Source organism: Sceloporus occidentalis, unplaced genomic scaffold, assembly GCF_023333645.1.
Source record: "Sceloporus occidentalis isolate IW3139 unplaced genomic scaffold, rSceOcc1.0.p SCAF_91, whole genome shotgun sequence".
Lineage (NCBI taxonomy): Eukaryota > Metazoa > Chordata > Lepidosauria > Squamata > Phrynosomatidae > Sceloporus > Sceloporus occidentalis.
The window spans coordinates 2,311,995-2,328,930 of NW_028317071.1; the positions used below are offsets into that span (position 1 = coordinate 2,311,995).

General features: G+C 43.1%; 1 protein-coding gene across 3 annotated transcripts in view; it reads right to left on the bottom strand.

Annotated features, from left to right (window-relative positions):
• Positions 1–2,385: 2,385 nt before the first annotated feature.
• Positions 2,386–16,936, bottom strand: part of LOC149284543 (polypyrimidine tract-binding protein 1) — a 43,445-nt gene continuing 28,894 nt past the window's right edge. For 2 of the 3 annotated variants that reach the window (XM_089496565.1, XM_089496567.1), the window contains 7 exons: positions 15,727–15,804; positions 13,919–14,058; positions 9,220–9,253; positions 8,612–8,704; positions 7,773–7,989; positions 6,834–6,911; positions 2,386–5,712 (listed from right to left, as the gene is read on the bottom strand). In XM_089496565.1, coding sequence (XP_089352691.1) covers positions 5,580–5,712; positions 6,834–6,911; positions 7,773–7,989; positions 8,612–8,704; positions 9,220–9,253; positions 13,919–14,058; positions 15,727–15,804 — 773 coding nt within the window. In that variant the 3' untranslated portion in view covers positions 2,386–5,579. The remainder of the gene's footprint in view (positions 5,713–6,833; positions 6,912–7,772; positions 7,990–8,611; positions 8,705–9,219; positions 9,254–13,918; positions 14,059–15,726; positions 15,805–16,936) is intronic. The other variant, XM_089496566.1, reaches the window with a different exon arrangement.

The window sequence follows — 16,936 nt, forward strand, 5'->3', positions numbered from 1 at the left end:
GGCCTTGCTAGAAATAATCCCCCAGGCATGATTTGCATTTTTGCAAGGGAGATAGCTAGGGAATGCATGGTGGGGAGGCACTTTTAGCAGCCAGAGGCATAGCAGAGAAAGGCAGAGGGTGTCCACATTTGAATAAGGAGAAGCCAGAGCTCCAAAATTTCCCAGAGTGGTCATGGCTATCATTCCCAGGGATCTTGAGCTGGGAGTTTCCAGGAAATGTAATCCAACTGCAATTTAACAAAAAGGAACGGCATTGATCAGACTTCCAAAGCTGCAAGGTGCTTAGTAATCATTGGAACAGGATCTCAGTATTTTGTAATACACCACTGTGGCATTTTCTCTTTTGGCTACTGTACACAACTGGACTGCAACTGTATGCCTTCCAGGGCTGGGGAAGAGGTGCCTCCTCTAGTATTTCCCCCTCTGATGGGTTTTCCTTACAATGGGAAGCAAATTGATCAGATCAGATCAATACCCCCTCCCCTGCTCTCCTCCCTTTCCCTAACTATAAAGAAAATGGACAAAGGCAGGGCATTGGGGACAGAGGGCCCAGCCTATATGCGTGATGCAGCAGCCCAAAAACCCAGTACAATTCCAGATCATAGAAGTTTAGAGCTGGAAGAGACCTCCAGGGGTCATCCAATCTAACCTCCTTCTGCCATGCAGGAAGACACAACCCCAGCCTTCCCTTGTGACAGATGGGGACACCCAGCCTCTGCATAAAAACAGCCTCCAAAGACAATGACTCCATTGCCCTCAGAGACAGCCCCTTTCACTGCCAAACAGCTCTTACTCTCAGGAGGCTCTTCCTGCGGTTGAGGTGGAGTATCTTTTCCTGTAGTTTGAATCTACTGCTCCAGGTTCTATTCTCTGGAGCAGGGAAAAACAACCTTTGCTTTCTGACAGTTCAATGTACACACTTTGATTCATGTACAAAATTATTTAAAGTATAACATATAAAATGACCTTCAGGCATAAGGTGCATATAGAAGAAATTAATTTAGGGATGGGTCCCATTTCCAAAGTATCTCATATATATGCAAACATTCCAAAAGCGGGACAAAAAGCAAAATCCAAAACACTTCTGGTTCCAAGCATTTTGGGCAAGTGAGGCACAGCCTGTAGATTATGTTCAAATTCTGTTAATAAACTGTTACTCGTGTATGATATTCTTTTGACCTCTGGGAATACAATGGATTAGAAAGCATGGGTTCACACATAGTGCTTGTGATGGCAGCAGATAATAAAGAGTGGTGGTGTGCGGTAGGTTAATATAGAAGGCCCTCCACATTCGCTGGGTTTAGGGACACAGGATTTAAACCCAAGAGAACACCTCTCTAGGAATCTCTAGGTCCTCCAGTGCAACTTTACAGTCAACATTTGGCTAGAGGTTCTGCTAGTTGACCACGGAATCATGCTGGGGATCTACAAATGCATAGAGAAGTGTTCTCTCTAGTAATCTCTAGGGCCTCCAGCACAACTCTATGGTCAATTTTCAACAGGGGGGCTTGACAGACGGGCCACTCCGTGCCACCCATCCTTCTCCCCTCATTAGTGCCACAGTAGCCGCACCACAGGGCACAGATGTACTGCCAAAAAAAGCTACCCAGTGGCTTCTTTTTTGCAGCACCGCAAACAGGAAAGGGCATGTCTGTGACATGCGGACGCTGCACCATCATGGACCGTGTGGATTGGAGGCTGCCATGATAGCACTGCTGCCACGCGCTAGGGTTCAGGAGCATGTGGTTGCTGCACACTCCTGAACCCTAGTTTTGGCCCGGTTACGGTGCTTCCCACCCGTCTGTAGTGGGCCCGAAATTTCTCAGGGATTCCTAGAGAGCATAATCAAGTCTGCAAATAATCAGATCTGCAAAAGTCAAAGCTACAAATGTGGAGGGTCAACTGTATATAATAATAATAATAATAGTGTATCTCATGAGAACCACAAGGCACTGAGGAGGTCTATATGTTGGTAGGTGAAGTGACAGCAAGGGAAAACCTCACTCAAGTAAGTGGAAGTCTTCACATTCAGTCTCAGGGGAGAGATAGGCAGAACCTCTCTTTCTCTCTCTCTCACACACAAACACAATGGAACCAAAATATCCTAGGGCAGTGATGGCAAGCCTTTTAGAGATCGAGTGCCCAAACTGCAACCCAAAACCCACTTATTTATCACAAAGTGCCAAGTCCCTCTACTTTCCAGTAATAAACTCTGTGCTGCCATAGGTTTGCCACCACTGTCCTAGGAGTACGCATCACCCTTAGGAATATGGGAAGGAAAAGGTAACGTAAAATGGAAGGCAGCTGGAATTATGTTAGGAGGAGTGGGGAGTTAAGCAAAAACAAAACAAAGGCACAATAATAAAAGGTAGGAAAAAACAGAAGCAAAGAATACAGAAGACATTTATTGAAAGTCAAAAAATAAAAACAAATACAGACCAGCCATTGACTGCTTTCTACAATCTAAACAAGCAAATCACTAAAGGCTACAAGAAAAAGGTACTACAGTCTATTATAAAATAGTTTTAATTTCATTTTTCTTTTTTTGCATTACATTTTTAAGCCAGGCATTGGAATTTCTGATGTGTACGGTCACCCTCCCATGCCTTACCCCCACAATACTGAACCTATAATAGCTGGTTATCAAAATATACAATACATCTGTTTTGCCATAAAAACTTGGGTTCTGCTACCCTCTCATGTCTTAAAACAGGTATAAAAAAGTATAAATATTTACACCTTTTTTCCTCATTACTCACATTTACATGCAAAAAACAAAACACAGGATTAAAAAGAAAGGTGAAACTCCTCTCTCCCAATTCAATGCAGTGTGTCCCGTGTACCATGGTTGGGAAAAAACAAAACAAAAAAACAACACACTGAAGCACACTGTTAACAGAAAGTCTTGCTGACAGATTGCAAGGCATTGAAAAGGCCAGCTAAGAGAGGCTGTGTTCCAAGGAATATCCCGACCCCCAAGAGGGGCATGTCAAATATTTTTAAAAAGTTAAACTTAAGACCATTCTAACCCAGGTTCCATTAGGATTTAATGTGCAACTGTTGGGTGCCATGGGTGCCATCTAACTTCAGAGACCAAGATGGGACGTCCTACACTCCAGGAGAGACTCCATCTTGCTTTTTTATGAAGTGGGTGGAGATATGGGAAATTTTGTCCTGCAGAATGCAAGGCAGCTCTGGGAAACCACTCTCTTCCTCTCAATATTACACAGAGGCTTTTAGAATAGTTAAGGCATGCTATCAGAGGATGGGTGACTGGCACAATCCCCTTTTCTCAAAATGCAAACGGTAGATCACTTACAGGGGACCAGCTGCTCTACCCTGACCCCAAAGACTCAGAAGAGAGGGCAGTGCCCACCAGCCCTGGGCAAGCGAGCGGCTCGCCTTGGGCACAAACGCTAACACCAACTGATTGTGTGAAAGGGCGTTCTCACCGTTCAGGCGAGGTTCCTCTGCAGATACCTTCTGCTTTGCTTTCCAAGAGGGCGATATTTGTGACCCAAGGCAGGATGACTCCTTGTCTTGCACTGGCAACCCAAGCAGAAACCCTTTCATTCAAGCTGTCACACATTCCTCCAGCATAGATTGCATCCCCCCCATTGATAACTAGGGAGGGTTTATATTTTAAAAAAAGAAAAAAAAGGATTAAGACTTAAAAAAAAAAAAATAACTCAAGTGACAAATGCAAGTCGACAGCTCCTGTGAAACAACAGGGAACACAAGTGACTTGAGACACCACCACATACATTGAAGAAAAACAAAATAACAACTTTGGTCCACAATTTGAAACCCTGATATTAAGTACAAGATTCTGGTTATCTTAGAAATCTCATGTGAGCGACAGGAAAATAGTAAGGCAACATTGGAATATAAAGAAAGCAGATCAGAATGGAAAAGTTGGAGGCCACAAAAGAATGGTGATATAAGTACTAATAATGAAAAAAAGTAACAAGGAATTAATTAAATTATTCATCTAAGCTTGGATTATTAAAGTAATATGGCCCTTTTAATTCAGGTCCCTTTCATTTGAAGCAACTGATGTCTGCTACTTCATTTTCCCCCCCAAAGTATAACATTAACTTTTCAGCCATTACCTCATCTTGATAAAACTAAATGGCTGGTTTTCCAGCTTACAAACAAAATTATAAAAGTACAGAATACAAAAGTAATAGAAGAGTAAGTTTCGATATATTTATCTAATATATACCATCTTATCTATAACAAAAGTTATGCTATTGCCTTTTGCATATATAAATATATTTATGAATCCATTAGAATATTTGGTCAACTGGAAATACAGCTAGGCAAAGACAAGACTGCATGTAACAAAAGAAAAACCTAATAAAAAGGGATTAAAATAAAAAGCTGAAGGCTGCTAGTTACGAGAGATGCTGGTTTTGATGATGAAATCAGGAGGAAAGGTAACACAAGGCACCTTAAACCAACCTTTCAAGCGTGGGCTCAAAATAGGTAATCTCAGATCCACCCAATTCAGACACTCTTGTTTTAAGTTTACATTTAAGTTTCAGTTTCCAGTCTGGGATTACTTCTGTAAAATGAAGAACCCTACAAGACTGACAGCGAAATGTTGATGGACGGGATAAGGAGTCTTCTCCTTGCCACCCGCCCCATGCACCCGCCCATTAACCTGAGCTCAAATGCATGTGTTTTTAATCAAGTATTCTTAATCAACGTCCTGCTGGGAGTGGGCACTGAGGAAGTTAATTCTGGGCTAAAAGCACATTTTATTTGGTGCAAATGAAGAGGCCACAAATGGAGTTCTTTTCCCTGCTCTTGAGACAACAGCTAATGAATGGTATCCACTCTCCTCCTCTGCCACGCAATATGACCTCTGACATCTCCGAGCCCTTTTTAACTTTCTCAATGACTTCTTCATGAGGAATTATTTTGTTTCTAAGGCACCAGAGGTTATTGGATGCAAGGCTTAGGAAAAGGCAATTTTCCCCTGCCTTCCCATTCAAGAAGGCTGCTTGGTGTTTGGGAGAATTCATACCTGATGCTGAAAACAAACCAAACAGTTTGGGGCAATCTCTCCCAAAGCTGAGAGACACACAAGGCATCACTGCAAAGCTGATAAGCTTTCTATAGTAGGAGAGGGCAGGCAGTGTCTTTTGTCTCAGTGTGGCCAGGGTAGGCAAGGGACTCTCAGAGATGCTTCCCAACAACAATGTAAACTCTTTTTCAGCTTATGATTTTGTTTGCTTTTTTTTTGCTGGTCAAAGATTCTTATTACCATAGCAGATAAATTAAAATCTGATTTTTAAAAACTGCTTTTTAAAAACTGCTTTCCTCCTTAAAAATACAATAAAATCTGTTGTCTTTTAAGGTCACTTCAGCTCATTCTTTCTCTCGTGCTCTTTTTTTAAAGTGGTTTTTTCCCCCTGGAATGATGGAAGTTTGTCCCACCCGGATAAGGTGGACCAGCCCTTTTTAAAAACCAAGAAGCGAGGCTGAGCCCATGGAGAAGGGTGGAGATGGTGGTTGATGTCTGTTTTTGTTTTTCAGTCAGGTCCATTCTGCCGCCTGCTTTTCCAAAGCGCTTAAATGGTAGACTTCGAAAAGGACACACGCAAGTGGTGGTTCTCACCGAGGTCATGGTTGTGGAGGTCAATGAGAGACTGGATGGCTTCTTCCACAGACCCCATCTGAATGAGAGCCATTTTACGATCTCTCCTGTTAGAGAAAACAAGTGGAGGAGTCAGAGTGAAGAGCGCAGCACACAGACTAAGTGCAAGGCATTAAGGAGCTCAGGCCAGAGACTTGGAGGCGCCTGCTGCTGCGAAGGAGCACAGATAAAAGACTGGTTTTGGTATTCTACGTTTTGTTTTAATGCACAATCGTGTATAATTCTTCCCATCAGCTCTCACTGCAAGGACTGCCAGAAGATGCAGATCTGCAATATCGGAAATGCTATAGAGTAAGAGTCACATTCCACTCTGTACTTAGATTTTGTTCAAACAACTCTCATAGATGAAGCAAATACAACAATCCCCTAAGGGATGAACAGATCTGGGGACCTTTTAAGTATGTTCTCTGGACAAAATGCGGGAAAATTACTTTTTCTTGACTATCATTCTCAGAATCATAGCCTGAATCCAACTGCCAGTCCTAGGAAGAGCAGGACCATTGAAGTAGTAGAACTGATATTCTACTGATTTGCCATTCAGCAACTGGCTTAATGCAAAGGGGAGAAACCCTAGTTCTTTAACTCTCTTTGTTGCATTGCAAAACAACAATTTTTCTGCACAATTTATCTCCCCCAACTGCCTAAAATACCAAAAACTGCCTTAAGAAGAAGGGCTCACTCTATTGTCCACACCCCAAGAATTCTCCCAAATGCCCCAACCGGCTAATTTTCAGTGGAAAATGAAAACAAAAGTGGGACAACATACTTTTAGCTCCTCAGGGAAGCTCTGGGCAGGTTACCGAGGACTAAAAGTAGCCTATATCCCATGTGTAGTAGCTTACTACTGATTTCATGTGTCTAGTCGAGCTGGGACTTGTAACTGGATTTATGTGAAGTGTTTTTAAAACTTGTGGTCACCAGAAGCAACTGCAACTGCAACTGCAAAGGGTGGTACAATTCATATCATGTCTGTGCTGAAAGCCAGAGCAATGCCAATCTAAATGCTGGGGCTGGTACAAACCCGTTCCTCCCAGCACAGAAGGGGCAGCGGAGCTGAAGCACTTGTTCTAAAGAAACTGTCCTCATTCTAACTTACTGGTCAGTAGAGGGTAGGAAGGCTCTTCATCCCTAGGTCCCCCCACCAATGCAAAGAAAGAAGCAGACTTACTGGAAGAATTTGAAGCCTTTCACAATGCCACCATTGCTCGAGAACAGCAGCTTGAGATCTTCTTCAATGATTGAAGGCCTGGATGGATGAAAAGGGCACGGGGGCATTGGATTCTAGTTGAGGAAGTACAGGATACCCACAGATCCTACACCTGACAAGCTCCTACTGCCAGTAAAACCAGTCCCACAGCTGTTGCAATGTCCTCTCCTCTAGGGTGCTGCTTGCAAACCTACCTTCTACAACACACAGCCATAGCCAACCATGGTGACATGGAAAAACACTGTCCTGCACAACAGGCTTCAGTCACACTTCCCACTAGCTGGCTATCACTCTTGGAAGGAAGAAGCTACCACTGTCTCCAAACCAGGTATCAAAGAGAGGGAGGGCTGCTCCAGTGACCCACTGAAGCACACACAAAGCCAAACTTCCTTCTCCCACAAGTTCCTTTCCCACTCTGTGCTGCTAAGGAAGGGACAGATCACTTTTGATGATGGGCTGAAGGCTGCTAACTGCCCAATCTGCCTGTAAAGGGCAGGGCTGGGCAAGCCTGACTGGAGCCAGCCATGCAAACACTCAGGGAATGTTGTGAAAAAGGCGTATGGGAGCGTGCGGGGGGGGGGGGGGTGAGGATCCAAAATGGAGGGTTGCCTCTGAAAGAAGGCAGATAGGGGAATGATGGCATAGAGATCAGATTAATAAGATTCAGTTCGACAGCGGAACACACTCCCTTGAGTGTGGTGGAGTTTCCTTTTTTGGAGCCAAAAAACAAGTGGTCTGCACATAATTGCATTCAGTATCCCAGACCTTGACAAGACAATATGCTGCGTACAGCCAGTAGCTTGCAGCTGAGACTCATCAACTTATCTCCCTTGGCATTGCTCTTCCTTCTTCCCTAGAGACCCCACGCCCCACCAACCACCCTATTTTCAGGCCACTTACGGAATGTTGGAGAGGTGAAGGGTGGCAGAAGGGGGAAAAATATTTTGGAAGTTCTTGGAACCAGGCTTCTTGAAACGATGGAGGGGGGAATTGCCATAATCCTTGGTCAGCCCTTGGTCTTCCTGCCCCTCACGAGGCAGCTGCACTGTCTGGTGTTTTGACAGAGTGATCCGGATGGGTTTCCCGTGCAACTTCTGACCGTTGAGGTGGCTCATGGCTGTCGTACATTATAGAAGAAGAAAGGAAGGAGGTTTACATCATAAGAAGCATACTCAGCCTCCGGGATACAAATCCCTACCACTACTTGCAACAAAGCCACTTTTTTCAAACTCTCTGGTCATGGGATTCCTATGGAAATCCCAGGAATACAACGGATGAAAACTTCAGGTTTTTGGTGGTGCCCTTGTCCTTGCATTGAGGTTATGAGACCACCTGTCCTGTGAAGTTGTGGAGGCAAACCTCTTGAAAGCCTGCCAAGAAGTGTTCTGAACCAGGAGTGGCAGGTTTTAATGCCTTCTAGTAACTCAAATGGACATTCCACCCAACTTTCTTTCCATGTCTTTTAGATTGTATGCATAAAGGCAAGGACTGTCATAAGAGAAAATGGTAAAAAGCAGTTCTCTCAGCAAGGAAAAAATAAGGTATATGGAGCAGATACTGATCTAGGAATGCCAGAGAAAACCTGTCCAGTTTTTGCCTCCAAGGTATGTGAGCAGAGCGGAATGGAAGGAACACAACCCAAGTGAAGACTGTCCAAAGGAGAAAGGTAGGTTGGTGGTCAGGGCACTTTTGTGCCATCCGCTGTACATGTTACTGAGGGAAGAAAAGCACATGCTCACCCAGCTGGGCTTGATTGCCATCTGCCATCTGAACCAAGGCATTTTCCTTCTTATTGAACAAGATCTTCACTCTTTGCACATCACCATAGACCCCTTGAGGAAAGTGAGGAAAATAAAAAGGGAGAAAAAGGCATGTCTTCAGGCGGAAATCCTATTAGTCTCTACCCCCAAATTCATTCAAGACACATTCAAACTTCAGATTGCTCTCACATCACTTAATTTAGTTTCATTCTGCTGCACAGAAATCTGATCAGCAGCAGAGTTAAGAGGAATAATTCTCAGAAGCACTTTATTAAAAAAAATACTAAGGGCTTACCCACTGAAAATGCCAAATGCGGCCAGTGGAGACAAGATGGACAAATTCCACATGCTACCTAAACATCACCTACCCAACAGACATGCAAAGCAACCAAAACCATGCATGATGGTGTATACAAAAAGAAAAAAAGAGAGAATAAAATGGAAACAAAACTCAAGTAGCACATTGTGTAACTAAAGCATTCAGCCAAACCACAAATCTCCCCCTCCCCACGACCACACCTCTTTTCCCCAAAGTAAAATCTCAAAATGAAAAAAAGGTAATAAAAAAAGAGTGAATGATAACATACCGAAAAGAATAAAGAGGCATTGGGGCGTAACTCTCTTTAGAGAACAGCAGAGCAAGGCAGCGGAGGGACAGGGAAGAGGTAAGGAATCGGAGGGGAGAGCGAAGGTTGCAAATCGTCGACAACGAAGGAAAGGTAGAGTCCCCGCAGGAAATGGCGAAATTGGTTGATGGATGATGAAGTTTTCAAGATGGTTAATATTGGAGGGCAAGTTGGTTTCCGAAGAGCAGGAAGGTTTGGTTTTTTGGTTTGTTTGTTTTGAGAGGGGTATTTTTTAAAAAACAAAAACAAAAAAATTGTTTCAAGCAACAACAGGAAGCAGAAGTACCGTGCAGTCAGTTGGCAAAGAAATTCCGGATCAAGGAGAAGGGAGGAAAAAAATATGGAGGGATGGGGTGGAGAGAAAAGAAAAAAAGTAGCAAAAAACACAGGTCAGTAAATACATAAAAGAAATATGTAGTGTTCCATCAGTAAAGATGTATAGATTTCTAAAACGCACAACACTTTTCTTTTACAGAAAAAAAAACTAGTTAATAGGTTGGTTTGTTTTTAACCTAGTGGAACACAACAGTAAAAGAAGAGCACTTTACTTCAGTAAGGTCTATCTAAGAAAGGAGGCAGTATTACAACAGAGTGACTTCTTCAGGGTAAACTTTTTAAAACCTCATCATGACCGTCCAAGGCTATAAGGGAAACCTTACAAAGATCTCAAGTGAGTCTCTGGCAGAGAAGTTTCCCTGGCCAACCCCAAGCAACTGAAAATAACTTGCCAATAAAAGGGTAACTAACTAGTCAATCCCTTCAAGGCCAAGGCTCTCCAACTGAACTTCAGATTCCCTCTCCCAAATGGAAGGATGCTATCTGAGCCTTTCTAAACTGAGCTATCTGAGAAATCTGAGTCAGACGGCTTTGGTTGCAAGCTTTCAAAGCTCAACTGGCTTCTTCATCAGGTGTTAAAAACTACAGAAGAAAAAAATTGAAGATGCTAGTCATAGACTTGCATTATGCTGTTTCTGTTCTCAATTTAGATCGTATGGAAGGGTATTATTTGCAGGCCAGCACCTCCTCCTCCTGGCCATGTGGCTGCTGGATATCACTGTGTGGTGGATTTTTGATATTATTGGATTTGCTATGTGGCCAACATAGGTCCATGTTTTCACCAATTCTAAAGACACACACTCTGGAGTGTGTGAATGGCAGCATTAGGAATGGCCAAATTTCATGTCACGAAGGTTGGGTCTCAAAATGACCAATCAGGAACTGAGCTCCATTAAGCACTTTGCTGGCTAGCATCTGTTTGCATGAGGAGGCTGCTGTGCCAGGAATGGTTCCCCCTGAAGCCCAAGTGAAGTACTCCTTGCAATTCAGCAGAGATTTTGAGGAATCTTCTCAGTGACACACCCAGGCCAAAGTGTCACTTCAAGGCAACGTCAATTGCAGGATGGGGCAATGTGGAGCCAACATCTGCCGCCATCGAAGAAGCAAATGTGTAAAAATATTGATAAGGAGACTGTAGATTCACTGCCTGTACATTCCAAGATACAGGCGGTCAATTTTTACACATATGCTCCACCTAAACCTCAGAAACCTTTTTACTGGAAGAGCTTTTAACAGTGGAATGGCCTCCCTTAAAAGTGATGGATGCTCCTTCTTTGGAGGTCTAAACAAAGGCTGGGTGAGTGTCCTTCAGGTGTGCTTTAATAGTGGATTCCATCTCATATGATTCTATGACTCAAGGATGCCTATCAAAAAGGTGCTTCTACCCTGTAGGCTGTCTTGAATCCCAATATGAGAGAAAGGTGGGATATAAATCCCCCAAATAAATGAATAGGGTTACTGGCTCTTTTGTATTGGCAGTGACTAGGAAGGAACTGGTGTGGTACAAACATGCCAGGTTGCAACATAGCTAAGCAGGCCTAGCATGCTCTCTAGTCAGGGACTTCTTGTCTTTTGAAAACCAAGTCACCATGGAAAGAGCTGTTCAGTAAACTATAAGATTCCACATGGCCAAATTCACTTCCACATGGCCAAAATGTCAAGGCCAGCTAAGACAGTAACATTTTCCCTTTCCTCTGTCAGTAGAGGGTTTAACTCTGGCCAAGCCTGCTAAGCAGAGGCACTCCAGCTCCAATAACCAATTAAAGTGTGAGACAAAAGGATTCCAGATTCTCTGCATTTTTAATACAAGCTTTCAATACTTATAACTCCTGGGAGGAGAGGAAGTTCCTCTGGAGAATACTGCCTCTTCAGCTCTATGCACAGATTAAGTTTCTACAACACTGATTATACAAGCAATGGAAAAAAATAAAGAGTCGGAGTTGTTAGTTCAGCTTCACTACAGATATCACAGTTTCTAGCCCAAAAGAGAAGCTGGATGGATGAGCAAAAGGAAAAATAAAATAACTCACACTCAAACATGCACACAAACAAGACTTGAAATCAGCTGCACAGCAATACTCACTAGGGACCAACTCACTTGGTAAAAGCCACAGAATGATGGCATGCACTTGTCTGCCACATATGTAAAAGCACCACAGAATTTGCTCTGCTCTCCCACCCACCCATCAATCTGAGATTAGGGGTGCCAAATTTAGGAGGGCCCAACTTTCCTTGCTCTCTTCTTTTTCCAAATTAACAGGAGTCCATAGTGAAACAATGTCACTCCTGGTTGCAATTTTGGCTAATTTTCTACATTTCATTCATGACTGAGGATCAGAGGAAGCAATCCATTGATTTGGCCGCATCTGGGGTAGTTTTCCTATTACTTGATTTTTTTTTAAAACCTGGGGGCTGTGGGAATCTACAGGGGTTAAACTTAGAGGAGTCATAAGGCTCTTGAGGAGACTTGGGGATATTTAGCCTGGAGAAGAGAAGGTTAAGAGGTGATATGATAGCCCTGTTTAAGTATTTGAAGGGGTATCATATTGAGGATGGAGCAAGCTTGTTTTCTGCTGCTCCAGAGACTCGGACCTGGAGCAATGGACTCATACTACAGGAAACGAGATTCCACCTTAACATTAAGAGGAACTTCCTGACAATAAGAGCTGTATGACAGTGGAAGATGCTCCCTCAGAGTGTGGTGGCCTCCTTATTCGGAGGTCTTTAAACAGGCTGGATGGCTGTTTGGAGTGCTTTGATTCTGTTTGTTTGGAGTGCTTGAATTGGATGGCTTTTGAGGTCTCTTCCAACTCTATGATTCTTACAGGTCACTCTGTGCCCTCCACTGTCTGGACTGAACAGTATCTGTCTTCCCAACCCCCAGACTTTGCACTGGGCAGAGCTTGCCTCCACCCTGTTACACAGCACCAAGGGCCCAAAATGAGTTCTCATACTAGAAGTGAAGTAGGAAGGAATAATATGGAAAAGGGAGGATTTACTAAGTCAACATTCTGTTGAGTATCCTTGATCAAATGTTTTGCTTTTGGGAATCCTCTTTTGCCATTCATGAAGCACCACCTAGCAGGAGCACACTGCATGGCGTTCCCTTTCAGCCACTGAAGCAACTCCAAGATTGTCACCCTATGCCTATGTTCTTCCTGGTGGAGGGGGAAAGGGGTTCCTTGGTCCCTGGGTTCAAGACCATGTTGGAGTGAGCAAGTATTGCTGGCAAAACTTCATGTCCTGGAGAAAACAGTTGAAGTGGACAGAAAGCAGAATACAGAAACAGATTAAAATGTGTTAATTTCCTATTTGGTTTTCTCATCCATGCCTCTGCCTTTGAGATTCAATCACAACTAAAACAAGCAGAATTGTAGCTTCTGGGCACTTTTGAGCACCAGGTCTCTAGCAATGTACCCAATCCAGTGCCAGGAGAAACCCAATTGCAATTTCTGCTTTGCAGTCAGGCTGTGGGTCCAAAAAACCCACTTCAAAGCCAAAAGCGAACCATGCTGAATTAACATCCTGTACATAAACAGCAACAGACTTCAATTTTTCACATGCCTTGAGTCTGCTGTAAGCCATCCAAACGTTTCAACTTAAAAAAGGGAAGAGGGAAAGCATTAGAACAGAAAATGTAGAATTATTTAAGAAGTTAAAAAAAAAGAACAGAAATAATGCACAACTTCAAAGAGTTTTGATAAAGGGGAATGTATCAATACACAGCAAAAGAAAATACATACTTGCAAAATGGGGGAAATGAAGCTAAGCTGGCAGGGAGATTGGGGGGAAATCAAGACATCCACAAAGAGCACAGGATAAACCTTGTCCCTCCAACTGATGCATTTCAAGGTTACAACATGCCAAAAGAAAGATGTTATAGGAATTTTGCTATGGTGGGAGACCCAACTAGAGACAAAACTGTAAGGGGGTAAAAGGTGTGTGTGTGGGGAGGGGGAGTACAGTGAAGACATTTTCAGGATTTCAGTTGTGGAGTGAAAACAGACCAGTTAAACACTTTTGGTTAGCAACTAAGGAGGGAGTTATGAGATTGACAACTTCCACCCACACAGCCTTTAAGTTACCCACTTTTGAGTTAGGTTGGGCTGGGGCTGGACTCTCTCATTTTAGACATCCCCTTTCAGAGAGAAAGAGAGAGATGAGGAAAGAAAGAAAAAATGACTCAGCATTGTGACGCTTCAGCACAAGGTATTTCTGAGAAGTGATTCAGAGAACAGTGAGATTGGAAAAGTAAATTGGAAGGAAGCAAAAAAAAATGCAAGTTATACTGGAGAGAAGAGATTACAACAAGGCTTCCACTAACCTCAGGGTTCAAATTGCTAACCAGCAGAACGGAGTTCCCTGCCCCAGAAAGGCCAGGAATAGCAATCCGTCCCGCGGCAGCTGCAGCTGCTGGGATAGCCAAAGGAGCAAGCGCTCCGTGTACATTTGGAACTGAGAGGCCTGGAAAAATCAAAGAATATGAACCAGTGAAGATGTCTGCAGCACCACTCGCTCACTGCTGTGACTGGCGGCACCAGGGGCGAATGAGCCCGTCTTTATTTCTCTTTATTTAAACAATTTAAACCTCTTTATTTCTTTGGGGGAGCTCTTCACACCTCTTCCTCCCTCACCCAGAAACATGATCATTAATAGGCTGAAGTCCAGTTCTGGCCGTTGCTCTCAGCTTCTGACAGAACAGGCTGGGGAAGGGCATTTTGCTCTCCTTGAGTGCTGAGCAAATTCAACACCAGGTTTCCAGCAACTTCAGCAACATTTGAGACATTTATTTAAACAAATCCATAGTGAGGAGCAGGAACAAAGACGACACACAAAGCAGTGCATGGGTAAGGTCGTTCCACTCTTGCATGCCAGAAGTACCTTTTTTATTAAAAAAAAGTCATGCACAAGACTCCAAAACCATGACTGCGAATATTCCAGCCATTTAGTGTCTAACTAACAGCAGACATTTAGGCACCAACTCATCTTAATGTCCTTTCAGTGCTATGACTGCTTGCATATCTACCAAGGACACAAACACCAAAATAATACACATGTGCATATACACCCACAGCACAAATATCCAGTACAGTGTGCGGGAAGCACAATCATAAGCTAGATGCAGGAAAGAGATGTGTGTATGTCTCTAATATTACAGTGCTACCTCGGGTTACGAATTTAATTCGTTCCGCGGCGCCGTTCGTAACCCGATACATTTCGCAACCCGAAAAGGCGCTGGAAAGCCGCTAGCCGCGGCTTCCGATTTGAATTTCGCGCCGAAATTAATTTCGTAACCCGAAAAATCTTTCGTAACCCGGAACAGTTTTTTCCAATGTAACTTTTTCGTAACCCAGAAATTTCGTAACGCGGTGAATTCGTATCCCGGGGTACCACTGTATTCTTTGCACAGTCCATTTGCATTTTTTGCAACAGGTGTTAAGGACCCAAATCCATTTGTTTTGTCTCAACTGCAATAAAGAATGCTGAATCAATGGGTCTATTTTAGTTGAGACTGAATGGATTTAGGTTGAATAAATTCCATCCAAAATAACTAAAAGACCACTACAGTGTGGTATCCTCCAGGTGTAGGCCTTTCCAGAGTGGTTCCCTCACCAGACAGTCTGGACTATATTTCCATCATTTCGAGAATGGTAGAACCTAACTATAACAAATGAAAATTTCATCACCTGGCATCTCAGTATTTTGGCCTTCATTTAAGATACCAAGGAAAGGGGGAAATCTGTATATACAGATTGAACATGCCATATCTAGAATTCCAAAATCTAGAACTGTCCACATGGGTAGCAGAGATAGTGACATCTCATTATGTATATGCAAATATTCCAAAATCCAAATTAAAATTTTGAAAAATCAGAAATCCAAAAGATTTCTAGTTTCAAGCATTTTGGATAAAGGAGACTCAACCTGAACTTTTTAAAAAAAAACATAAGCCAAAGACTTATTAATCTACTGCTTTCGTAGATTGCTATCTAGGATTGCTGATCTCCTGGTTACATTTTACAGGCCAATATGTCCAAACAGTGGAGGAGGGGGAAAGCTGGGTGACATTTTTCTTAGCAGCAAAATGGTAAGCAGCATTGGAAAGATAGCCAGCAATTAAAGAAACAGTACCTGCAGCTTGAGGAATTGCAAAAGCAGGAGGGAAGCCAGCTCCTGTATAAGGAGAGGCTGAAATTATCCCTGGAGCACCTGCAAAGAGAGCAAGCAGATTTATTATCTAGCCCATGGATAGAAGACAAGCTCCCTTATATGCTATAACACTTCCCATGCAGGGCTCAAATATCCAATAAAATCAAGTCCTGTTTTGTATATACCTGTCTCCCCAAAGCAAATCTTCAGTAGGCTGTTTTCCCACCCAAAAAAAGCCATACCACCTTCTCTCCCCAGCACCAAAGACAAGAGAGGAAAAGATGTAAGCAGACGAAAGCATGCTCACTTCTTCACTCACTCACCCACCTCCCTCCTCTCCTTTTGCCCATGTGAGGGGGAATATCACCAGTGATTTGAGATGAGAAAACAATCAAATGAAGTGGAGATTTGATTGTGGGGAGAACAAGGGGTACAAAACAGGACTTGATAGTTCAAGAGGCTTGCCATCACATTTATGCAGCAAACCACAGCTGTAATTATTTGGGGGAAATTCAACAGGTATGAGGTGTCATCAAACAGGGTGTAAGAGCCAATATGTGGGCCACACATTTCCCACTCCTATGATCTATGGCAGTAAAGCCCACAAACCCATGTTGTGAATTAGCTTCACAGCTTTTCTGTGCAACTAAGCAAGATGTGAGCATAAAAGCCACTCTGCCATACAAAGACTCCCACTTGCCACAGTTAGTATTGTTAATCCCCGTAGGGCAAGCTGTTTGAACCAATTAAATGCCTCAGTCCCCACACAGCCAGATGAAAGCCTTTCCTATTGAGACTGATGAAAACTAATTTTGCGAAATAGATACAAACAGCAGATGGCACTAAAGGGACTCTGCAGAAGAAGAGTTGCTACTTCCTGGTTAAGGGAAGACAAAAGCACAGGAAAGGGTGATGTGGATTTCAGGCCACTACATGTTCTAGCCTGACTAAAACAATGCAGAGAAAATCATGGCGCTTTCCAGCTGTTGAGTTGAGGTTCCACAAAGCAGATTTCAGCTCTGGTTCCACCAAAAAAAAAAAAAAAAAAAAAAAAAAAAAAAAAAAAAAAACCCTGCTAAAGTAACCCAAAAGGTGCCACTAGACTTTGCTGCTAGCAAATAATTTCTACTGAACTAACTTGCATTGCTCTGGACATGAGGGTGATCTGCCTGTCACATTCAATGTCCTATTT